General features: G+C 45.8%; 1 protein-coding gene across 3 annotated transcripts in view; it reads left to right on the top strand.

Annotated features, from left to right (window-relative positions):
* Positions 1-4,064: 4,064 nt before the first annotated feature.
* bpnt1 (bisphosphate nucleotidase 1) overlaps positions 4,065-26,709 on the top strand; it is a 43,415-nt gene continuing 20,770 nt past the window's right edge. Inside the window, exons 1-3 of one of the 3 annotated variants that reach the window (XM_072509440.1) lie at positions 4,065-4,298; positions 10,508-10,612; positions 18,252-18,359. In XM_072509440.1, the coding sequence (XP_072365541.1) occupies positions 4,179-4,298; positions 10,508-10,612; positions 18,252-18,359 (333 nt within the window). In that variant the 5' untranslated portion in view covers positions 4,065-4,178. The remainder of the gene's footprint in view (positions 4,299-10,507; positions 10,613-18,251; positions 18,360-26,709) is intronic. The other 2 variants (XM_072509445.1, XM_072509454.1) reach the window with 2 other exon arrangements.

Below are 26,709 nucleotides of genomic sequence, written 5' to 3'. Positions count from 1 at the left end.
AGGGCCTGTCCCTGTGCTGTACTTTTCTTTGTTCTTTGTTTTTTATTTCTGCATTAGGTAGCTCTTTCGAGGTTGTTTCTGTATTTATTAATAAAATTATTTTTCTATAGCAAATGGTTAATTACAAACATATAATTTGGAAATAGGCTTCACAATAAAGTGTTGTGTTTACCTTGCAATTTATTATGTTCTTATCTCTTACATTTTCAGATTTATTTTGCTTCACGTGAGAAATACTTCAAGTAGCAGCGTGTGAAGAAAGCTTAAATTTTGAATTTTTTAAGTCGTATATTGTGTGTATATTTGTGTTTTAAAAATAACATTTTTTAAAAAGTAAATTTAGAGTACACAATTCATTTTTCCAATTCAGGGGCAATTTAGTGGGCCAGCCCCCTACCCTGCACATCTTTGGGTTGTAGGGGCGAAACCCACGCAAACACGGGGAGAATGTGTAAACTGCACACGGACAGTGACCCAGAGCCAGGATCGAACCTGGGACCTCGGTGCCGTGAGGCAGGAGTGCTTAAAAACATTACACACATTATTCAATCGCTATATAATTAAGCAGCACTGCAATCCTAGCCAAAAAACAAACATTTCCATTTCCAGATCTGAATAATATTTGCTCACAATTTTCAAAAATAATTTTAAACGCGTTTTAATCTTGGCTCTTCAATTGTAAAACCCCTAGTTCTTAGATTTCTAATTAATTGCTAATAATCCAGATTTTCTTAAGTATAAAAAGCAATGCTGGTCATATTATCAGCATGCTTCATGCAATGTTAGCTCGTGAGCTATGAGGGCAGCATGGTGGCGCAGTGGTTAGAACCGCTGCCTCATGACGCTGAGCACCCGGATTTGATCCCAGCCCCAGGTTACTGTCCATATGGAGTTTGCACATTCTTCTCGTGTCTGCGTGGGTCTCACACCCCCACAACCCAAAAGACATGCCGGGTTGGTGGATTGGCCATGCTAAATTGCCCCTTAATTGGAAAAAGAATGAATTGTGTACTCTTAAAAAAAAATGTAAAAGCTCGTGAGCTACACCTGATTAAGCACAGAATACTACCCAATTTTCTGACTTGTTAAAAATCTGTGAATTATAGTATCCAAAAATTTCTTGGCAGTATTTATTCTTGTTGCATTCTCTTCAATGGCAAGCAAGATATTATGGATTTGTGAAGTTACCAAGAGGCACTTTTAGTTCGAACTGATTCCATTCAACCAACCGATCCAATTGTGGAAATCAGGCAAAACATTTTGTTGATTCAGGCTGACCAACATGAAGCAGCAGACATGAATATCTTGCAATAAGTACAAATTAGCCAGCAAAAGCAGGGGTTCTAGAATTCAGGAAATGTTGATGCAACTTTTCCAACTGTCACAAGCAATGTCTCTGTTGGTTGGTGAGTCAAATCTAGCAGGCATACGTTTAAGATCATCATCAAACAACAGACGGAAGACATTTGGTTTGGCAGAGTGATATATAATTTCCTAACAAAAACAGTGGCCAAAGCAGAACCCACAATGGTACTTGTAATGAAATGAAAAATGAAATGAAATGAAAATCGCTTATTGTCACAAGTAGGCTTCAAATGAAGTTACTGTGAAAAGCCCCTAGTCACCTTAAAAAGGGAAGTGAATAAATATTTGAAAATGAAAAAAAAATATGGTAAGGTAAGTGGCCTGAGTGTAGCAATCGGACTAACAGACTTGCCAACTCTCACAAGTTGGTTGTGAGAGATGCAATTTCTCTGCAAAATGATGCCTCTCACTTGATCTCATGACAGGTCTCCAGAATCACAGGATTTTCCTGTGTGCTGTTGCTGAAAGGTTAGAGGTGAGGTTGGCAGTGAACAGTGACACAAAAAAGATTGTGTGAAACGGAGGCCTGGGGAAGAGGCAGGGTGCACAGACCAGAGGTTGCCTCCAGTGACATCAGAGACCTTCGCTATGGCATTGTTTTTTGAAACGTGTGGGGATGGGGGGGGGGGGGGGGGTGGCTATTAACAGACTATTAACTATTAATCTGTCCAGGGAAGGAAAGCAGGCCCCTGGGACTCTGTTATGATATACTATGCTCTATTGGCTGGGTTTAGCCAAGGAATGTCAGGTGCCCCAATTGACCTCATTGCTCAATGAACTATGGAGAGGAAAAGAATTGCTGTCAAGTGATCTCTAATGCGAAGTAAACAAAGATATAGGTTTGTGTGTGTATGCATGTTCATGTGTGCCTATTGGGTGGAAACAAGATTGTGTTCACCTCTGATGCTCATTGTGGTTGAATAGCTGGCTGAAAAATAACTTGGATCATATATGAGTTGAATTGTTACTCTCGCAAAAGATCGGTGTGTGGAAGCAGGAAAATAGGAATTGGATAAGTGCTCATAAGGGGAAACCAATGCATGCTGTAGGGAAAGAGCAGGGGAGGATGACCAAGTGGATAGATCTGTAAAAGAGCTGGCAGATGCACAATGGCTCCATCTGTGCTGTAAGCCCACCTAAGCTACCTAAGCCCACACCTCCACCCTAACCTGTAACTCAGCAACCCCACCTAAATTTGGACACTACATGGCAATTTTAGCGTGACCAATCCACCTAACCCGCACATCTTTGGACTGTGGGAGGAAACAGGAGCATCCGGAGGAAACCCACGCAGACACTATTGAGAAAGTTTATAAATCAACTGTCAATTTATATTGGCATATGTTTGAAATTTTTATACCTAATTTATTGGTATAAGAGTTGGTCTCTTGCTTTATGAGATAATAATATTTATTGTCACAAGTAGGCTTATATTAACGATACAATGAAGTTACTGTGAAAAGCCCCACGTCGCCACATTCCGGCACCTGTTCGGGTACACAGAAGGAGAATTCAGAATGTCCAAATTACCTAACAGCACGTCTTTCGGGACTTGTGGGAGGAAACCAGAGCACCCGTAGGAAACTCACGCAGACACGGGGAGAACGGGCAGACTCCGCACAGACAGTGACCCAAGCCGAGAATCGAACCTGGGATCCTGGAGCTGTGAAGCAACAATGCTACCCACTGTGCTACCGTGCTGCCCGATGGTGGGATTAACATAACTGAAGAAAATGAACTCGATTTTCCAAGAATAGGTGTCAGAATGATGGACAGAATGGCTTCCTCTTGTGCTGTAGGCCTCTACACTACCACCAAGAAGGCACAACAGCGCCTATGCTTCCTCAGGAAACTAAGGAAATTCGGCATGTCCACATTGACCCTTACCAACTTTTACAGATGCACCATAGAAAGCATCCTATCTGGTTGCATCACAGCCTGGTATGGCAACTGCTCGGCCCAGGACCGCAAGAAACTTCAGAGAGTCGTGAACACCGCCCAGTCCATCACACAAACCTGCCTTCCATCCATTGACTCCATCTACACCTCCCGCTGCCTGGGGAAAGTGGGCAGCATAATCAAAGATCCCTCCCACCCGTCTTACTCACTCTTCCAACTTCTTCCATCGGGCAGGAGATACAGAAGTCTGAGAACACGCACGAACAGACTCAAAAACAGCTTCTTCCCCCACTGTCACCAGACTCCTAAATGACCCTCTTATGGACTGACTTCATTAACACTACACCCTGTGTGCTTCATCTGATGCCAGTGCTTATGTAGTTACATTGTATACCTTGTGTTGCCCTATTATGTATTTTCTTTTATTCCCTTTTCTTCACATGTACTTAATGATCTGTTGAGCTGCTCGCAGAAAAATACTTTTCACTGTACCTCGGTACACGTGACAATAAACAAAATCCAATCCAATCCCACCTTTTGGTTTGATGGTTGCTAAGTTTCCGTGGCTCTTTGTTATTTTTGGGCAGGGCCCCTACCAGGAGCCCCATTTAATTTGTCCCTGAGTTGGTTTCTTTTATTATACGGATTTGATTAGACCCGAAAAGATCACATCCCGCGAAGGGATTTAACACCTGGGTTGCGCTTTGCAGGTCACCAGTGAGGGAGCTGACGCCGGGGCGTGCGGCTTTGCCCTGGCTCTGGGCTGGCTGTCAATCACAGCCGAGTTCCGGTGTGCGCATGCGCGCCGCCGCCCGGGTTGTCGGGTAGCGGTTTTGTCGGCGGTTCCGGGCCTCGGGGATCAGCTGGTCGGTCAGCCCGTCAGTGGGCGGTTATCTGGGCGTCTCTTCACCATCATGTCTGCCAGCCCGGCTTTGCTGATGCGGCTCGTGGCCTCGGGCTTCTCGATTGCGGAGAAGGCGCAGGCCATCGTCCAGCAGGTGATGAGCGGAGGCGATCTGGGGGTGGTGGAGAAGGTGAGTTGGCGAACAGGCCCTTTAAACTTTACCTCAATGCGGGGCGGAGAGGAGCGGGAGGGGATCACCACCGCCCGCCAACCGATGGTGTCGCCCACCTCTTCCCTCTGAAGTAGGGAGCAGTTGGAGGTGTATTTTCCTTCTAATCGCGGCAGTGTTGGGGGAGTTTGGACAGCCGCTTCCTCAGACACAGCCTGACGTCCACACTTTGACTTCGGCTGATGAAAGTGTGTCTGCAAGGGGAATCTGGAGTGCCGCGAGGTCCTTGTCTCCCTCACCGCTAGGGACCCAGGTTCAAGTCCGGCGTTGGGTGCCAGTGTAGGTTTGTTCCGGGTGCTCTGGTTTCTTCCTACAGCCCAAAGATGTGCAAGTTAGGTGGATTGTCCATGCTAAATTGCCCCTTGGTGTCCAAAGGTTATGTGGGGTTACAGGGATAGGGTGGCGGAGTGGGCCGAGGTAGGGTGTTCTTTTGGAGGGTTGGTGTCTACTGGATGGGCCGAATGTCCTCCTCCTGCACCGTAGGGATTCTATCAATGTGCAAACTCCACACAGACAACCAGGCCACAATTCAATTTGAATTTGACTTGTTTTTTGGAGCAAGCAATGAAATGGACTAAGGGTTTGCCCTGTCCACTCTGGGCATTGGCTTTGTAAATTTGCGGGGGGAAAAAAATCAGTTAGCACTGCTGCCTCACGGTGCGATTCCGGCCCCGGGTCACTGTACTTGTGGAGTTTGCACATTCTCCCTGTGTATGTGTGGGTCCCATCCCCCAACCTAAAAAGATGCCATGTGCAGGGTAGGTCGATTGGCCATGCTTAAAATTGTCCCTTAATTGGGAAAAAAAAAATTGGGTACTCTTAAGTTTATTTTATTTTTTTAATCAATATTCAATATGCAGCTTGTTTGTTTTTCACTGTTACCCATATGAACCCTCAATCCTTGACAGGCAAATGACAAAACAGTTAGTGTTAATTATTCGTGCTCCTGATCCATATTGATTTGATGCATCTTATTTTTTAAATAAAGTGACTTGGGATACAAAAAGTCACTCATCCTTTTTCACAAATTGAACACTTTATCGACATTTGGTATGAAATTCCTGGTGGATTGCAGTCATAGATTTATTTAAGTGGCAAGTGTTGTATGCCTCCTTCTGAGGCCCCCAGCATCACAGATACCAGCCTTGAGCCAATTCGATTCACTCCATGTGATATCAAGAAACAGCTGAAGGCACTGGATGCTGCAAAGGCTCTAGGCTCTGAAAATATTCTGGCAAAACTACTTGTGATCCAGTACATGGAGTACTGGATGTAAAAGTCCTGGACTTGTGCTCCAGGACATGCTGGTCCCCTAACTAAACTGTTCCAGTATAGCTACAACACTGGTATCTACCTGACAAAAGTGTAAAATTGCCCAGGTATGCCCTGTACACACACAGCAGGACAAATCCAACCTCACCAATTACTGCCCCATCAGTCTACTCTCCAACACCATCAAAGTGATGGAAAGGGTCATCAAAAGTATTAGTCAAGTTGCACTTGCTTGCACACTGACATTCAGTTTAGGTTCTGCCAGGGTCACTCAGCTCCTCACCTCATTATACAGCCTTGGTTCAAACATGGACAAAAGAGCTGAACTCTGGGGTGAGGCGAGAGTGACTGCCCTTGACATCAAGGCAGCATTTGACCGATTATGACACCAAGGAGCCCTAGCAAAACTGAAGTCAGTGGGAATTGGGGGGAAACTCTTCTGGTTGGAGTCATACCTAGCAGAAAGTAAGATGGTTATGGTTGTTGGAATTCAATCATCTCTGTTCCAGGGCAGTACTGCATGAGTTCCTCAGGGTAGTGCCCTTGACCCAGCCATCATCATCTTCAATGATCTTCATTCCATCATAACATTAGAATTGACAATGTTCAGCACTGCTTGTGACTCCTCAGATACTGAAACAGTCCATGTCAAAATGCATCAAGACCTGAACAGTATCCTGTCTTGGGCTGACAAGTGGCAAGTAACATTCTTGCCATGCGAGTGCCAGGCAATAACCATCTCCAGCAAGAGAGAATCTAATCATCGCCCCTTGACATTCAATGACATTACCATTGCTAAGTTCCCCCCCACTATCAACATTCTGGGAGTTGTTCTTTTTGGGCTGTGCTCCATTTGTTCTTTGTAGGAGCTGCCTTCTTTAATTTATCCCTTAATTAGTTTCAGTTCTTCTAATTAGTTGATTGGCCCTATAATACATTACCATTGGCCAGAAGCTGGACTGGCCATATGAATATTAGGCGATAAGAGCAGGTTAGAGGTTCGGGGTTCTGCAGCAAGTAATTCGCCTCTTAATTCCACAAAGTCTGTCCACCATCTACAAAGCACAAGTCAGGAGTGTGATAGAATACTCTCCATTTGCTTGAATGATTGCAGCTCCAGCAACACTACTGAAGCTTACCACCATCCAGGATAAAGCAGCCCACTTGATTGGCACCCATCCACAAACAGTCACTCCCTCCACCACTGACGCCCAGTTGCAGCTGTGTGTACCATTTGCAAAATGCACTGCAGGAGCTCACCATGGTTTCTTAGACAACACCTTCCAAACCCACAAACACTACCATCTAGAAGGACAGCAGACATATGGAAACACCACCACCTGGAAGCTCCCCTCCTGCTCACTCACTATCCTGACCTGTAAATACATTGTTGTCCCTTCACTGTTGCTGAACCAAAATCCTGGAACTCCTTCGCTTAAAGTACTGTACACCATATGGATTGCAGTGTTGCAGTGGTTCAAGAAGATAGCTCAACGCCACCTTCTCAAGGGCAATTAGGGATGGGCAACATGCTGGCCTAGACAGTGCCCACGTCAGAATTTTGGAGAGCATTGCTGCAAGTATATGCCACCACAGTCGCCTTGTGTTTTACTGCCCAATAATGGGGAGGATTTTGAAGAATTTCATCTTGGGTTCATGCAGTAATTTCCTTGGTTGAGAGACAGTGCATTTATTTTTAATTTATGTTTTGTTTTTCTGAAGGCATTGACCCAAGCTAAGATACAGATGTCCCGGCATTGATAGTCCCTGAGTATTTTTGTCAAGTATCCATTCTACGTGGGCTAGACTGTAGGTGGAGGCAGGTTGATAAATGGAGGACATAACAGAGTCTTCCTACCTGATGTCCACAAACCTTTGCTGCAATGGGTGCTGAGTCCAGTTGTAGCTCCTAAAAGGCTGCCCTCACTGAGATCAGCTAACTTGACACAAGAAGAATCAAACCTGGAACCTTCTGGCTTGTAAGATTATTTAAAGACGTTTTGCAGTTGTCTACATAATGGGGACATCTACGGTATAACATGGCTTGTGGTACTGCAATCATAATGTAAATACAGGGCCAGAATGTTTTAATATTTCATACAATCCTTTGTATTTTATTGCATAACCCAAGTTCATGAGAAATTCTAAACCATTGCATAAGCTGTTCAGCAGCAAGGTATGCAATTGAAAACTCCTTGCATAGTCTCGGTTGTTCTTTTGATTGATTTATTTTAGTTTTCTCTTGATAGTGCTTCATAAACCTAGCAGCCAAGGTTATTTCAAAGATGTCACAGTCTCACTTTGGAAAATCGTTTTCCAGCTAAGTGAATTGGAGTATTTTAAAGGTTTTATTTTTCTTTTGTAACAATATGTATGTCTTAGGTGAAAATGCAGCCGAAATGAATGACACTTATTTTGCAGAACAATTAATTGGGCAAAATTGTTTTTGTGATTTTCATGTCTGCATATAATTTCTACCATGAGAGATTTACCAATGTTGGTGGTAATCTGGGAATTTTTGGACAACTTATACAGGTTAGATAGAAAATTGTGAATAGTTATTTGATGAATATGACTTTTTTAATAACAATAGGCTTTAGGTCTTGGTTAGCACTGCTGCCTACGCTGAAGACCCGGGTTTGATCCCGGCCCTCGGTCACTGTCTGAATGGAGTTTCCACATTTTCCCCGTGTCTGCCTGGGTTTCACCCCCATAACCCAAAGATGTGCAGGTTAGGTGGATTGGCTGATGTGTTGGGTGTTCTGGATCACAAACCGGTCACCAACACTGGAAGTGGTGCAACTCTGTTTTATTATAAGGTTAACTATATTAACATACTTGAACTGTGGGTAAATGCAATACCAGCTTTAACTGTTGACCCTTGCCTAGTCCTAACCAGGTGATGCACTCAGCACATGGTGAATGTCTGTGTTGCAGGCTGTGAGCACTGTGCTCTGAGCTGGCTGCTACTAGAAGAGCAGGAACTCTCCCGTCCCCTGTCTTTATAGTGCGTGTGCTCTCACTGGTGATTGGCTGCGGTGTTGTGTATGCTGATTGGTCCCACTGCATGTCCATCAGTGTGTGTGTGTGTCTGCACCATGATATACTGGTGTATATTATGACATTGGCCACACTAAATTGCCCCTTAATTGGAAAAAAAATTGGGTACTCTAAATTTATATAAAAAAAGACTTTAGGTCTTGCTCCACAGTGCCACATAGTGGCCGCAACAACAACATAATGGTTTATATATCAAAAATGAATTGGAAACACTGACATGGCAATTTCTTTTTTGGAAAATATTTTTAGCAATTTATACATAAAATATACAATAACACAGAATAACAATTAAACAGTAAGAACGCCCTCCCCGCCTTCCCCTGAAACAGTATGGGCGGGATTTTCTGGCGACCAGAGAATCCCGCCCGAGGTCAATGGATTTTTCCATTCTACGCAGCTCACCTGTGACGTTCTTGCCTAGCATTGGACACACGCCTCTAACTGAGGCCTCACGATTGCTTTGTAAAGGTTTTGATTCAAGAGAAACTCTGTCCACTGGCAGGTAACCATTGGCAAAATAATTAGGGAGGGGGGTAGGTGGGTGGAAGGAAGGTTGAAGCAGATCCAATATGAACTTTCAAAACAGAAGCTTGAAATGTGAGAAATGGTGAAAGAGAAAATGCTGGCACAGACATGAAGGGCTGAATGGACTCCTGTTTTGTATCATTTTATGGTGGATCAGAAAATAATACAGACTTGAATATTTAATTTATTTGTCATCTGAGCCTTGGATCCTTTGGCAGTTATTCATATAACTAATATGGATTTGGGAAACAATAATACTGCCTGGCAGTTTGTTATTGAATTAGCTCATGTTGAATTACACAGATTATTTGGAATATCAGATTATCTTGGATAGCGTTTCCCCACCCCCACTGTTGTTCTCGTGCTTATTTGCTGCTCTGTCCCTTTCTGCTGGCATGGATGTGAATATGGCCACTTTTCTTTTCGTTTTTTCAGCTCAAATTAATTCCAAAGAACAAACTATTTTATTATAAGGTTAACTATATTAACATACTTGAACTGTGGGTAAATGCAATACCAGCTTTAACTGTTGACCCTTGCCTAGTCCTAACCAGGTGATGCACTCAGCACATGGTGAATGTCTGTGTTGCAGGCTGTGAGCTCTGTGCTCCTAGTTAGCTGCTACTCGAATGAGCGGGAACTCTCCCGTCCCCTGTCTTTATAGTGCGTGTGCTCTCACTGGTGATTGGCTGCGGTGTTGTGACATTTAAGGGGCATCTTGACAAATACATGAATAGGATGGGAATGGCGGGATACGGACCCAGGAAGTGTAGAAGATTGTAGTTTAGTCGGGCAGCATGGTCGGCACGGGCTTGGAGAGCCGAAGGGCCTGTTCCTGTGCTGTACATTTCTTTGTTCTTTGATCCATCTAAGTCAAGCGTGTTTGTGAAATGTATGCCACAAATATGATTGATCCATTTATGTAGCCACATACAATTCAAATATGTCAGCAAATTGTTGAATCTGTTGGATATGTAAAACAATTCCAGCAGTGTTTTTCCTGTGCTTGTTAGTAAAGTGACCTGATGCTGAGGGCCCTGAGAATTGGATCATTTTGCAAGGGCTGTCCATGTATATTATATAAAATATAAACCATGTACACCATTCTGTGTATGATATTTGACCTTTGTATTGAACACAAAAGGGGCAAACATGGACGCCTAGAATTGGATCGTTAAACAATATGTCCATGCAGATTATTATATATAATATAAACCATGTGTAGTATTCTGTGTATTATACTTTGCCTTTGTATTGAACACAAAAGAAGCAGACATTTGTCCATGTTTCACTTCTTCATATTTCCAACATAGACTGGAGCCAATGATCTACAAACAAAAGCAGATCGATTGGTGCAGCTAAGCATCTGTTCGTCACTAGCACGTAAATTCCCCAAACTAACTATTATTGGGGAGGAGGTAAGGGTATTACCACATTGTCAAATGTTTAATTCAATCTACCTGTTCCATAGATTTCCTTTCTGTACAGTTTCCTGTCCCATTTTTTTGATAAAATTTGGAAGAATTTTTATTTTCCTGTGAACTGCTGGCATATTAATTGCCTTTCATTTGAGTAACATTTTTAATGGAGCGGTCATGTTGGTACTACACCATGGGCTAGTGCATGGTCAATTCTAGCCCACTTGACCCGGAGTCACAACACAAGTGAAGTAACCAATTAAGCCTTTGGCCCTTGGCTGCCCAAAAATTGCAGTCACCAGGTTTGTAAGTTTAAATACTGTTTACTTATAACAAGAACTGTAATGAAATATGCAGCATATACAACTGGTTAACTGTTATCTAATTTCTAATTACTTCCCTATAACTTGCCCCCCACCCTCCATATCAAATGTATATATGTACGTCCACATACCACACACACACACACACACACACACATACACACACATACACAAGGCAGACAAACAAACAGGAGGGGAAGAAAGAGGTAAAAGAAACCCTAAGTAAAAGAGTCTTTGTTTCAAGTGGGATTTTCCAACACCTTATCCTGTTTAAACGTTGCTTTCAGTTCAAGGTTTTTACTGTAGATTCATTCAGGCTTCTGTAGTTTCAAGAATAGAGCACTCTCAATCTTTCTGGAGAGAGAGAGAGACAGAGTCCTGGTGTTTGCTTGCAACCTGTAATGGTATCCTACAGATTCATTCATCCACGTTCTCTGCAGCTTCACGAATACAGCACTCACAGCTTTTCTGGCGAGGAGAAAAAGCAGGTTACTTTCTGTCTGTGTCCAGGAGTCCAAACTGAAACTCCTTGGGACTCTGAAAACCATTCCACTGGGACAGGATCTAATCACCACCTGCTACCCGGCAGAGTACGACCTTTTGGGCCAATTCATTGGCTCCCAGCCAATCAACCAGACTGAGTTCCAGCCCAGCTCTCTCTGGTGCCGACAAATCTGAAACGCCTGTTCAAACTTAACAGAATGTTCTCTCCTGTAACTTCTGAATTCCTCATTCTCTCTGCTGCTTGACTTAAAGATACATGTCGGTCAATCACCCATGGATCGAAAATGGTAACGGCAAAATAAAAGAAAGGGGAAGTAAGGTAATAAACCGGAAGGACCTTTTCACTGCAAATACCCTTAATTGATTGTTGATTTTCATTACAATTCTCTTGCACATCTTTTGCATGAAGGATATAATCACAAGTCAATGCGGAAAAGGTACTTAATTATTGTAAATAATGTTGGCATGCTCCAATAATAACATGGGAATTAGGAGCAGGAATAGGACACACAGTCCGCCATGCCTGCTTTGTCATTGAGTAAGGTCCTGGCTGATCCTATCTTGGCCTCAGTTCCTCTGGGGCTATTTAGCACAGGGCTAAATCGCTGGCTTTGAAAGCAGACCAAGACAGGCCAGCAGCACGGTTCAATTCCCGTAACAGCCTCCCCGAACAGGCGCCGGAATATGGCGACTATGGGCTTTTCACAGTAACTTCATTTGAAGCCTACTTGTGACAATAAGCGATTTTCATTTCGGTTCCCTTTCCTGGTTGTTCCATAACCCTTGAATCCTCAATAGTTAAAAAAGTTCTGTGTAACTGCCTTCAATATAATCAATGACCCAGCCTTTACAGCTGCCTGCTGTGTAGAAATCCAAACATTCACTACACCCTAAGAGAAGAAGTTCCTCCTCTATCTCAAATGGAGGACCTTATTCTAAAACTATGTCCCTCAGCCCTAGATTCCCCGATGAGGGAAATATCCTTTCAGCATCTACCTTGTCAAGTCACCACAGTATATTTTATGTTTCAATGAGATCACTTCTCATTCTTCTAAACTCTTAACATAGGCCCAACCTGTTCAACCTTCCTCCATAAGACAACCCCTTTAGCCCAGAAAGTAATTTAGTGAACTTTCTCTGAAATTCTTCCAATGTGTCTCTCTCCTTAACCAAAGAGATCAAAACTGTAGTATGGTTTGACCCCCCCCCCCCTCCCCAATGTTCAATGGCATCCAATTCTTGGAAGTGCATAATAAACAGCTCCCATGAATTATGAAACCCTTCCTTCATCCCCTTCAGCTGAGACCTCACCTTCCCGAGAGTCAAAGAAATTCAAGTAGGTCTCCCCCACCAAGCTGTGTCACAGGATGGAGGAGCTGACCTCCACCCTAACAGGACCCGCTTCCAGGCAATCAGCGAGGCAAAGACTAACACCTGCCCCCGCATCCGCCTGCTGCCCGAGCCGGTCCGACCTCCCAAAACAGGCTTCTAGGGGCCTTGGTTCCAAGTTCACTACCCCCAAGATGACCCTGAAAAACCTCCCTCCAACAAAACTCCAGGCCCTGCTCACTGGGCTTGGCCCGCGCCATCCCACTGTTACCATCGAGCCCCTCCCAGGATCCTCCCATCCACGTCCTCTTGAAAACATCTCACCCAGTATCGGTCCCCTCCCCAAACTTTTCACACACCCTCTTGGCCCATCAAAACCTGTTCTACCCCCCAACCACACTCCCATTCATTGGCCAGCTTGAGCTAGCCAGTGTGGAGGTCCCTGCCCAGGACTCACTCACTCATTAACCCCAGCCTGGTCCCAGGAAAACAAAGAAATCCTTTTCAACACAGAACCCCAGTGTAAACACAAACCTCAAAGAACCATCATTGCAAAAGAAAATCCCAACTCTTACCTTGTCCAAATGGCAACTTCAACCCATTTAGCACATATAACAACATGCAGTGAAAAATAGGGCTATATACACTCCTCCAACCCCCATCCTACCCTCAGTTCAAGACCACTCCTCAGTCCCATTTCTCACTCCTGCCCCAGTCCTTCTGTCTTCACAAACACCTCCACCGCTTCCACTGTCTCAAAATAAAAGTCTTTGGAGTTGTAGGTCACCCTCAACTTAGCTGGGTACACAATGCCAAACCGCACCCTGCTGTTATACAGTGCCGTCTTCACTTGGTCTTCCTCGCCAACTCCACAGTAAAGTCCTGGTATATACGTATACCAGCTCCAGCCCACTGCACCTCCCGTTTCCGCTTTGCCCAACACAGGACCCTCTCCTTCACGCGGTACCGACGGAAACAAATGATCACTGCTCTTGGCGGTCCCCTCTCCATTCGTCTTTGGTTTAGGCCTTCATGCCCTTTCAGCCCGATCTAGTTTGTACTGAGAGAGATCTTCCCACTCACGCAACAGCTCTGCCAACATCGTACATCTTAGCAAAATACTCTGTCGGCCTTGGGCCCTCCACCCCTTCGGGCAGGCCCACGATCCTCTGATTTTGCTGCCTAAATCTGTTTTCCAGGTCCTCCACTTTTGCTCGCAGACCCTTGTTGGCCTCCACCACCCTCTGCAGCTCCTCGCCCATCGAGGTGAATTGATCACTGTGTTGCGACAAGGCCTCTACCACTCCCTTCAGTTTCTCACCCTGCTCCCGCACCTCGGCCAATGTCCTCGACAGCTCCGCCTTCACTGGGGCAATCGCCTCCTCCAACAGCACCTTCAATGCTGCCATCATCTTCTTCCTCATCATCTCCATGTGCTTTGCGAACTGTTTTTCAAGTTCCACAACCATTACCTCGGTCATCTTTTCTGCTGTGTACAGTGCGGCCCCATCCAGCCTCCGCCATCCTTCCAGCTGCTGAACTGACCCTTCCACTCAACGGCAAACCTTCATTCGCCCACTTCTTCATGGCAGCTTTCCTTTGGGGTTTGGACATCTTTCTTCCTGCACTTATTTAACCAAAATTTGTCCCTGGGACCAGGCATTAAATTCTAAAGAAAATCAAGCCTAGAGCAGGGGGCATCCAACGTGCAACCTCCTCCTACATGCTGCCACCGGAAGTCTGAGTGTAATTCCCTTTTGTATGCTTCAATTGATTCTGTCACCTCCACACACTTGGGCAGTGCATTCTAGACCCTAACCACTTGCGGTGTGAATAAAATTTTCCTTATATCACTATCACTTCCTTTACTATTCACTTTAAATCTGTGCCAACTCACTCCCCATCCTTTCCGTTATGGGAACAGATTCTCCCAACTATGCTATCCAGACTCCTTACAATTTAAAGCAAATTACTGCGGATAGCTTTGACAAAGAGTCATCGGACTCGAAACGTTAGCTCATTTCTCTCCCCACAGATGCTGCCAGACCTGCTGAGATTTTCCAGCATTTTTGAATATCTCTCTCAAATCTCCTCTTGGCCTCCTTTTTCTCCAGGGAAAACAGCCCTAACTTCTCCATAACTGAAGTTAATCATTCCTAGAACCATTCTCGTGAATCTTTTCTGCATTCTCTGGACCCAATACTCCAGCTGAGGCTGAATGGGTGACTTATACAAGTTTAACACAACGTCCTTGCTCTTGCACTCTATGCTCCTATTAATAAAGCCCAGGATACCTTATGCTTTATTAACCGCTCTGTCAACTTGTCATAGAATTTCTACAGTGCAGAAGGAGGTCATTCGGCCCCTCATGTCTGCACTGACCCATTGAAAGAACTGCCTACCTAGGCCCACTCCCTCGCAACCCCATAACCCCACCTACCCTTTGGACACAAAGGAACAATTTAGCAAGGCCAATCCACCTAACCTGCACATCTTTTGTTTGGGAGGAAACTGGAGCACCCGGAGCAAACTAACGCAGACACGGGGAGAACGTGCATACACCAGACAGTCACCCAAGGCTGGAATTGAACCGGGTCCTTGGAACTGTGAGGCAGGAGTGCTAACCACTGTGCCACCCCTGCCATCCTCAATGACTTAGGCACATATACACACAGTTCCCTCTGTTCCTTGCAACCCCCTTAGAGTGAAATCCCCTGTTGAACACTGTCCCCGTGTACTTTCTGCCAAAATGAATCACAGCACATTTCTCTGCATTGAAAATCATCTGCCATCTATCTGCCCATTCCATAAACATGTTTATGTCCTTGTGAAGTTCTACACTACCCTCACAGTTCACAAGGCTTTTGAGTTTTGCATCATCCACAAATTTTGAAATTGTGCCCTATACACCAAGGTCTAGGTCGCTATATCTAATACGTATGTAAGTATATAATATATATCATGAAATGCAAGGGTCCTAATACTGGTACCTGTGGAATTCCACTGCAAACATTCCTGCAGCTCGATAAACATCCCTCAACCACATCTCCCTGTTTCCTGACACTCAGCCAATTCTGTACCCATGTTTCTGATGTCCCTTTTATTTCACGAGCTATAACTTTACTCAAAGGTCAGTTGTGTAGAGTTGTGTAATGTGTAGAATTGTGTCAAATGTAATTTAGAAGTTCATGCACATCCAACAACGTGCACTCATCATCCCTCTTTCAGTTTCAAAAACTCCAGCAAGTTAGTAAAACATGATTTGTCACTTGAGAAATCCATGCTGGCTTTCCTTTCATTAACCTGTATTTGTCCATGTGACTAACTTTATCCTGAATTATTGTTTTTAGATCTTCTCCACCACTATAGTTAAATTGATTGGCCTATAATTACTAGGCTTATCTTTAAGCTTTTTTCTGAACAATGGTATAATGTTTGCAGTTCTCCAGTCCTTGGGTACCACCTGTGACTCTAAAGAAGACCAAAAAAATCAAGGCGTGTGCCTCCACAATTTCTCTCCGTATCCTTGGGTACATCACATCTGGTCCCAGTTCCTTATCAACTTTAGTTATTGGTTAACCTAGCCAATTCTGCCACCTTTTCAATTGCGTTGCCTCCACTTTTTACCGTGGCTTGGATAGCATGATATTCCTTGGTAAAGCTGGATGAAAAGTATTCATACCTCAGCTATGCCCTCTACCTCCATGTATAAATTATCTTTTTGGTCCCTCATCATCCCTCTTCCTCCTTTTCACTATTTATATGCCTATAGAATACTTTCAGATTTTCTTTTATGTTAGCTGCCATTCTCTTTTCATACTCCCTCTTATTTGGTTCGTCCCTATCCTCTGAAACTTATATATTCAGCTTGTTTTTCAATTGTAGTTTCTACTGACACCTGTAATAAGCACACTTTTCCTTTATCTTACTTTATTTCTCCTTTGTTATCACAGAGTCATAGAATTTACAGTGCAGAAGGAGGCCATTCCTCACATTGAGTCTGCACTGGCCCTTGGAAAGTGCATCCCATCCAAGCCCACACCTCCAATCCATCCCCGTAACCCATTCACCCCACCCAACCTTTTTTGGGGGGACACTAAGGGCAATTTAGCATGGCCAATCCACCTAACCACATCTTTGGACTGTGGGAGGAAACCGGAGCACCTGGCAGTGACCCAAGTGGGAATTGAACCTGGGACCCTGGAACTGTGAAGCAACTGTTCCAACCACTGTGCTGCCCTTTACCCAAAGAGCTCTGGATTTGTTTGCCCTGCCTTTCCCTTTTGAGGGAATATATCTAGATTGTGCCTGAATTATCTTTTCTTTGAAGGTAGCCCATTGCTCAGCGACCGTTTTTCATGCCAACCTTTGAATCCAATTTATTTGCCCTCGATCAATTTGTACCCCATTGAAGTTAACTTTACTCTACTTCATTTTTCTTACTCTGGATTGTTCTTAATCTTTTCCATAGCCAGCCTAAACAGGATGTGCGTTCTCGAGGTTGGAGCAGTCAATAATCACTGTCCCCTAAATGTTCTACTGTGGACACTTGATCTGTTTGGCCCATCTTGTTTCCAAGAACCAGGTCCAGCCATGACTCCTTTCCAGTTGGACTGGAAATATACTGCTGAAGAAAATCTTCCTGAACACACTGCGAACTCTTGACCTTCCCTTTACACTAATACAATCCCAGCCTATAGTTGGATAATTTTGAGACTTGGTGTGTAAGCAGCAATACTCAGAAGCCAGTCAACTTTTCTTTTTTTTAAAATAAATTTAGAGTACCCAATTATTTTTTTTCCAATTAAGGGGCAATTTAGTGTGGCCAGTCCACCTACCTTGCACATCTTTGGGTTGTGGGGGCGAAACCCACGCAAACACTGGGAGAATGTGCAAACTCCACACAGACAGTGACCCAGAGCCGGGATCGAACCTGGGACCTCGGCGCCGTGAGATAGCAGGGCTAACCCACTGCGCCACCGTGCTGCCCTTGAAGCCAGTCAATTTATGACTATCATTTGATGTCACGCCTCAATTTCTAAACCCGAGCGACAGCAGCAGCGGTGGCTAGCCCCAGGTTCTCCTCTGAACTCTTTATCAATTTCACGGCGCTTTCAGCCCTGAGAGTCCTCTGAACATTCTCATTCTCTCTCTCTCTCTCTCTCTCTCTCTCTCTCTCTCTCTCTCTCTCTCTCTCTCTCTCTCTCTCTCTCTCTCTCTCTCCGAATTCTCGGTCTGCCTTGTGCTGCTTTCAGCCGAGTGTCCTCTGAACTCTTTCTTGTGCTGTTTTCAGCTCCGACCTCCTCTGAACTCTTGCACTGGCTCACGCCACTTTCAACCCCGAGTCTTCTCCAAACACTCACTCTGTCTCGTGCTGTTTTCAGCCCCCTACAGGAATCAAATCAGTATCATAACACTGCAAGTATTGAAAGATGCAAGGTCTTTGCAGGCATGTTTTTGCTGATTCTGGCACTTTCTTTTAGGATTTGCCATTCCAACATGTGGATGAAGATTTAATTGAAAGTGGTCAATCTGAAGAGGTGTTGAAGTACTCTTGTCCACCTCAGTACAGCCACATCAAGGAAGATGAGGTGAATTGTGGCTAGTTTAAGAATATTTGAATGTTCCATATGGAAAAAAAAACCTTTTATAGGATATTTTCTGGTGGCAGTTCAGAAAGTTATATGTTTGACTTCAACTTATTTCTTAGTTTCTTGCCTCGAGGCTACCTTGCTAACAAACTGCAGTTCGCTAGTAAACTGGAGGGAGATGGTGAGAGGGGCTGTGGCGTGCTGATCCTGTTTGTTCAGCATACCGAGGAGGTGTGGGGATGGGGGAGATGAGCGGTTTCAAGAGGAAGTGGTTGTGGTATTTATGGGATGGGGAGGGGGGGTAGTTTGCTGATGGTGACCGGGGGTTGTTTTTTTTTTTTTTTTTTGCTCCATCCGATGGGTGGGACCAGGTGCCATCTTGGCTGGGGACTGCTGGTTGGGGAATGTTGAGGGGATGGGTGCATCCCCTGTAGGGGTGATGGCTGACTCAAGGGGGGAGGTAGGGTGGTGAGAGACCCCCAATTCGGTTGGTGATGTGGAACGTACAGGGGTTATGGGGCCCGGTAAAATGGGCGCAAGTTTTTCCTCTTCTGAAAGGTTTGAGGGCCGATGTGGTGCTGTTGCAGGAGACTCACTTCCGTGGTAAGTAATGGGTTAAGAGACATTGCAATTCGTTGTCTCATTTATGTTAAGTATCCATTAATTTACACTGATATGTAAAGGGGCATCAGGTGGCCTGTCAGGTGGTGTGTTAAGAGTTTTGTGCAGAGGTTGTGGAAGTGAAATAAATGGTGTTTGGTGAAAAGGAACAAGAACTTTAGACTCTTCATTTCACAGCACCTAAAACGTCTAACAATGAGAGCAGAGGATGGTTGCTGTGCAAATGTGAAGGTTTGAAAGATACAACTTTTCCTGATCAAACCAAGGAGTGAGTGAGAAGGAAAAAAAAAAGATACACGGCTGAACCCAGGATAAAGATGGCTGGATATGACTATCCTCCCTTATTTTCTGAAGGGGAATCGTACGACCAATGGAGAAGTGCAGTAGTTATGTGGACTAAAGTAACTGCTTTGGGAAAGAGAAAACAAGGTATGGCATTGGCTCTTTCTCTACCATATGACAGTAAGATCCGAAACAAAGTGCTTTCTGAGCTGGAATTGGAAGAGTTAGACTCAGAAGAAGGTCTGGAGACTTTATTAGATTATATGGATAAGATTTATAAGAAAGATGACTTGTTAAGTGCGTATGAAGCATTGTCGGATTTTGATAAGTTCCGGAAAATGGAGGATATCTCCATGGAAGACTATATAAAAGGATGCAGAAACACAATCTGGAATTTCCACAGTCTGTGTTGGCCTTTAAATAACTTGACTGTGCTAGAGTGAGCAACATGGATAGGCTCCTGGTTTTGACAGGAGTTCAGTTTACTGATAAGGCTACCTTATTCGAACAGATGACAAAAGCTTTACAAAAGTTTCTCGGGAAACATTCGATTCCGATGGCTCTGATGACCCAAATAGGTCAGCCTGCAATAAGGCAGAATATGGAAGATACACTAGTAACAGGATGGCAAAATCGCATGGCTACGAACAGGGCTCAAGACTATAGACTGAGACCGAGACTAGGAAATTATGAAGACAGAAACCCAGTTAGAACCTACAATAGGAAGATGAACCCCAGAAATGCACGGGGCATGATAAATCGATGTTTTCGATGTGACTCAATACCATTATGCTTTCAACTGTCCAACTCGTTATGATAGAGTGTTTGAAGCGACACGGAAGAGTCAGAAGAGGAAAAAGATAGTGGCCAGAAAGAAGGCATTGTCCTATTGACAAGCAGTTTTACGCCGGTAATGAGGGTGTTGGTTGCAGAATCCTTCAACTGTGCTGAATTGGACAGTGGCTGCACATCTACTGTGTGTAGAATTGACTGGTTAAAATGTTACCTGGACTCTTTGAATGCTGAAAATCGTAAGAAGGTTAAGGAATTTGAAAGTTCCACAAGTTTCAGGTTTGGGGATGATAATTCTCTGAAGTCGCTGAAAAGAGTGGTGACCCCTTGCAATATTGCCGGAGTGAATCATTTCATTAGCACGGATGTTGTATCAAGTGAGATACCTTTGCTTTCGATGAAGAAAGCACACATGAAACTGGATATGGAACAGGATAAGGCAACAGTCTTTTGGCAAGACTGTGGACTTACAATTTACACAGTCGGGACACTATTGTATTCCATTACTGACAAATAATTTTTCAAGTAGAGTGGTTAAGGATGTGTTGAAAATGGGACTTTAGCTGAAAATGGGACTCAATGGCAGTTGAAAATGGGACTTTAGCTGATAAGCTTGTGGTATTAAAACTGCATAGGCAATTTGCACATCCATCTCCTCGGAGGCTGAAAAAATTATTAAAGGATGCAGGGGTAAGGGATGACGACTATACTGATAGAACAGGTTAGTGACGGCTGTGAAGTTTGTAGGAAGTACAGAAGGACACCAGCATGACCGATAGTAACCCTACCTTTGGCCAGGGATTTTAACAACATTGTGGCCATGGACCTTAAGATCTGGGATAAAGCAAATAATATATTTATTTTGCATTTTGTAGATTTTGCAACCAGATTTAGTCAATCAATGTTAAGTATCCATTAATTGGCACATATGTAAAGGGGCTTCAGGTGGCCCCTGTCAGGTGATGTTAAGAGTTTTGTGCAGAGGCTGTGGAAGTGAAATAAATGGTGTTTGGTGAAAAGGAACAAGAACTTTAGACTCTTCATTTCACAGCAACTAAAACGTCTAACATTCCAGGTCAAGGACCAGGTAAGGTTTCATAAGGGCCAGGTAAGTCAGGTGTTTCATTTGGGCTTTGACAGCAGGGCCCTGGGGGTGGCAGTCCTGATCAATAAAAGAGTCCGGTTGCAGATGCAGAAAGTGGTGACAGATCAGGGGGATAGATATGTTATGGTCTCGAGGTTGTTGGAGGGCAGGTCGGTAGGGTCGGTGAATGTGTGTGTTCCAAATTGGGATGATGTAAATGTCATGAAGAGGGTGGTGACGACTATCCCGGATATGGACACGCATCAATTGATCATGGAGGAGTGGGTTGGAATACGGTTTTGGATCCGTAGGTAAACCGTTCCAGGCCAAAGTCTTTGTCCCCTTTGGGGGGAGTTTTTGGAGGGGTTGGTGTGTCCCACATTGGAGGAGGAGGATCGGGAAGGGTTAGAGGAGTCACCTGGGGGGAGTTCGGAAGTCAACCGGGTAAGGTGCTGGGGCCGGAGGGGTTCTTAGTGAAAATTTGTAAAAATTTAACGGTAACATTGATAGTGGAGGCATTTGAAGGCTCAGTGGATCGGGGGTAGCTCTCAGAGATGATGATGATGCAGCCATCTATCTTGCTTCTGAAGAAGAAGGACGCGGTGGAATGTGGGTCGTATCAGCCGATTTTATTATTGACCATTGATGCGAAGATCCTGGCAACGACGCCTCCTAAACATTGTTGGGGAGGGTCAAACCGCGTTTGTGAAGGGTAGATGTTGTCCTCTAATGTGCAGCGCCTGCTGAATGTGCCTACTAAATGTGATCTTATCCCTGCTAGAGGGTGTGTGGTGGTGGAGGGGGAGGGGGGGGCTCTGTGTGTGCCTCTGCCTCTGTCTCTGTGCTGGAATGGAGGTCAGCTTCCCCACCTAGTGCCTCGGTGTGGCCGACTGATCTCGTGGAGTCCTTGCATCTTGAGAAAATTAAATACATGTTAATGGGTGCAAAAGATGGCATTATTGTGTTCTTTAAAGAGCTTGTCAATTTCTGCTCTTTGGGAGGGGTTGATTCTGCTGTCTTTGGTTGTTTGTTTTGTTTAATGCTTTTGTATTCATTGAAAAATGTTTAATGAAAATATTATTAAAATAAATAATAGTTTCTTGCCTTGGTTTAAGGCTTTTTTTTTAATTTTTGGCATGGTATGTAGATCTAGTTTTAGAAAAATGGTACAGCGGTTAAGAATTTGCAGGAATTGGCATTCTTCTGTCTAGCTTGAAAGGTTCTTGTGTCAGGTTTCTGTGGAGTAATATTGGCGCTTCGCCTCAGATTTATGTGGCAAATTGCTTTAAAGGAAGGAAAAATTGTGAACTTGCATGTCTTAAATATGAAATTTGTATGGTACTTGGATTTTAAAATAATAACGTCCTGATTCTTCCATTTATTTCAACTGGATGGAACAATCCAGTTGCAGTGACTCCTGCAGTGAGGGCCTGTTGCAATATCCTTGTAGATGGCCACATGATTGAGGGTAGTTTGTCGGGTTGAGAACTTCACAGATGGTGGAATTGAATTCCTCTCTCCTCCGTGTCAGAACTTACACCACCTCTCCCATTTCATCATGTTCCTCATGTATTCCACTTCTTGTGGATGGTTCCTGGATTTGTGCATCGCAATCCTGCTGAGCAGAGCTTGGAGAGGATGGTGCCCTCCTGTGTCTGTCATACTATTCTGGCCACCAGTGTTTTGTTTTTTACCTCTCAAGGTGAACTTGACTTTCTCTAGGCCAAGAAAGCGTGCCATGTCCGATAGCCATACCTCAGAACTCTGGGGCTTTGAGTCCCTCCATGCTAACAGTATTCGTCGCCAGGCTACCAGGGAAGCAAAAGCCAGAACATCGGCCTCCTTCTCTTCCTGGACTCCCGAGTCCTCCGAAACCCCAAAGACTGCCACCTCCGGGCTCATTACCACCCCAGTTTTCAACACCTGGGACATGACATCTGCGAATCCCTGCCAATACCCCCCGAGTTGAGTTTAGGGCACGACCAGAACATGTGTACATGGTTAGCCGGCCCTCCAGCGCATCTAGCACACTTGTCCTCCAACCTTAAGAATTTATTCATCCGGGCCACCATCATGTGGGCCCGGTGCACGACCTTAAACTGGATCAGGCTGAGCCTGGCGCATGTTGCGGTCGTGTTTACTCTGCTCAGGGCTTCTGCCCAAATACCGTCCACCAGCTCCCCACCCCCCCCGAGCTGCTCCTCCTACTTAAGCTTCAGGTCCTCGGTCTGCATTTCCTCAGCTCTCATTAGCTCCTTGTAGACGTCTGAAACTCTACCCTCTCCCACCTCTCCCCTAGAAACTACCCTGTCCTGCCGCCCCTTCGGCAGGAGACGTGAGAAGGACGGCACCAATCTGCGTACAAAATCCCTCCACCTGCAAGTATCTAAAGTTGTTCCCCCTCGTCAGCCCAAACTTCCCCTCATGCTCGGAAAGCTCCCTTCCAGGAACAGATCCCCATCCTCACAATCCCCGCCCTCCTCCACAGTCGATACCCCCCATCCATGTTCCCCGGGGCAAATCGGTGGTTGCTGCAGATTGGGGTCCACACCGATGCTCTTACCTCCCCTACATGCCTCCTCCACTGGCCCCAGATCCAAAGAGCCGCCACCACTATCGGGCTGGTGGAGTAGCGTGCCGGCGGAAGCGGCAGAGGCGCCGTGACCAGGGCTGCTAAGCTAGTGCCCCTGCACGAAGCAGCCTCCATCCGCTTCCAAACCGACCTCGCACCCACCATCCATTTCCTTATCATCGCTATGTTGGCTGCCCAGTAATAATTGCTGAAGTTCGGCAACACCAGCCCCCTTCTCTGTTCCTTTCAAGCATCACCCCCTTCACTCGCGGGGACTTCCCTGCCCATACAAATCCCAGAATAATTTTATTCAGCCTCTTAAAGAAGGAACACGGGATAAAGATGGGGAGACACTGAAAAACAAAACCAGAACCACGAGAGAATTGTCATCTGCACCCTCCCCGCCAATGACAGCGGAGCGCATCCCACCTCCGGACCTCCTCCCTCACTTGTTCCACCAGTCGGGTCAGGTTGAGCTTGTGCAACCTGTCCCAGTCCCGTGCCACCTGAATCCCCAAATATCGGAAACCCTCCCTTTGGCAACCCCTTCAGCCTACTCCCCTGCCCCCTAGCCTGAATTTCAACCAACTCGCTCTTAGCCATGTTCGGTTTGTATCCGGAGAACCGGCCAAATTCCCTCAGGATTGCCATAATACCCCCACCCCCGGATCAGCCCTTTCCAGCCCCTAAAAGCTCTCCGTGCAATTGTCAGTGGCTCTATGGCCAGCGCAAACAGCAGTGGGGAGAGAGGACAGCGCTGTCTTGTCCCACAGTGGAGTCTAAAATAGTCCGATGTCGTCCTGTTCGTCCTTACACTCGCCCCCGGGGCCTGATACAATAGCCTAACCAAGTCGATGAACCCCCCCCCCCCCCGAACCGTCCTAGTACCTCCCTCAGATAATCCCACTCGACCCGGTCAAAAGCCTTTTCAGCATCCATGGCTACCACTATTTCTACCTCCCTACTCTCCGGGGGCATCATAATCACGTTGAGCAGCCTTCTTATGTTGGCCACTAGCTGCCTCCCCTTTGCAAACCCGGTTTGGTCCTCCTCAATTACATCTGGTACACAGTCCTCAATTCTAGTTGCTAAGATCTTGGCCAGTAACTTGGCGTCTACGTTAATCAGAGATCGGCCTGTATGACCCACAGGTCTCTGGGTCCTTATCCCGTTTCAGAATGAGCGAGATGGTGGCCTGCGACATCGTCGGGGGTAAACTCCCTCTGTCTCTTGCCTCGTTAAAGACCCTGACCAGCACCGGCCCCACTATCCTGGCAAATCTTTTGTAAAACTCCACTGGATACCCGTCTGGCTCCAGGGCTTTACCCAACTGCATGATCTTCAGGCCCCCAACACCTCTTTGATCCTGACCAGGGCCCCCAGTCCGTCCACTAACCCCCTCCCCACTCTTGGGAAGGTCAGTCCGTCCAAGAATCGCCTAATTTCCCCCCACCCCCACCCCCCGGTCCCCCAGGTGGTTCCGAAGTGTACAGCTTCCTATTAAAGTCCCTAAAGAGCTTGTTCAGCCCTGCTGGATCACCCACTAGATTACCGTCCCCATCCACTACCCTCCCTATTTCCCTAGCCGCTTCTCTCTTCCTCAGTTGCTGCGCAAGCATTCTACTGGCCTTCTCCCCATGCTCATAAATCGCGCCTTTTACCTTTCTAAGCTGCTCTACAGCCTTGCCTGTAGTCAGCACCCCAAATTCGGCCTGCAGCCTCTGTCGTTTCCTGAGTAACTCTGGCCTCGGGGATTCTGCGTAACTCCTGTCCGTCCGTAGAATTTCCTTAATCAGTCGGTCCGTTTCTGCCCTGTCTGTCCTGTCCCTGTATGCCCGGATTGAAATCAGCTCCCCTCTCTCCACTGCCTTCAGTGCCTCCCAGACCACCGCTGCCGAGACCTCTCCAGTATCGTTCACCTGCAGGTAATTCTGCATGCATTTCCTCATCCTCTCGCACACCGCCTCGTCCGCGAGAAGTCCAACTTCCAGCCTCCATGTTGGGCGCTGAAAGCGGTCCTTACAAAACTGCAGGTCTACCCAGTGCGGAGCATGGTAGCATGGTCCGATATGGTAATTGCCGAATATTCTGCCCCCACCATTCTGGCCAGCAGGTCCCTACTCACAACAAAGTAATCAATTCGGGAATACACCTTGTGGACATGGGAGTAGTACGAGAACTTCCTCGCCATCGGCCGGCTAAATCTCCACGGATCTGCTCCATGAACCCCCTCCGTTCCTTTGCCATCGCTGGCAACCTGCCCGTTCTTGAGCATGACTGGTTCAGGACCGTATTAAAGTCCCCGCCCATGATCAACTTGTGCGAGTCCAAGTCGGGGATCTTCCCTAGCAACTTCCTAATAAAATCCACATCGTCCCAATTAGGGGCATACACACTGACCAGGACTACTCTCACCCCTTCGAGCTTACCCCTCATCATAACTAACCTGTCACCCCCATCCACGACCGTGCCCTCCGTCTCAAATTGTATCCTTTTATTAATCAGGATCGCAACCCCCCTCGTCTTAGAATCGAGCCCGAATGAAAGACCTTACTGTCCCAGCCCTTCCTTAACCTAACCTGGTCTGCCACTTTCAGGTGCGTCTCCTGCAACAAGACTATGTCCGCCTACAGAACCCGCAGATACACGCGCCCTCTTCACTGGCCCGTTTAACCCTCTAATGTTCCAGGTGATCAGCCTGGTTGGGGGGCACTTCGCCCCCACACTTTGCCGATCAGCCATCCCCTTTCCTTGGCCAGCCCCCCAGTCATGTGTCGCGCTTCCTCTGGCCCTCCACCATCCTATCACCTACCCCTACCCTAATCTAATTATATGGACACCCCCTACCTCGGCTCCCGTTGACTAGCTGCACTTAGCTAGCCTGGGGCTCCCAGCCTCGGCTCCAGCCAGTCTCCCACCGATTATTTCTGGTCACCAGTGTTGTGAGATTCACTGTTCCCGTCCATTTGTCGAACTAACAAGCCTACTTAATGTGCCAG

Source organism: Scyliorhinus torazame, chromosome 1 (assembly GCF_047496885.1).
Source record: "Scyliorhinus torazame isolate Kashiwa2021f chromosome 1, sScyTor2.1, whole genome shotgun sequence".
NCBI classification, from domain to species: Eukaryota; Metazoa; Chordata; class Chondrichthyes; order Carcharhiniformes; family Scyliorhinidae; genus Scyliorhinus; species Scyliorhinus torazame.
The sequence above is the reverse complement of the archived record's forward strand: the minus strand, read 5'-3'. Positions and strand labels throughout refer to the sequence as shown.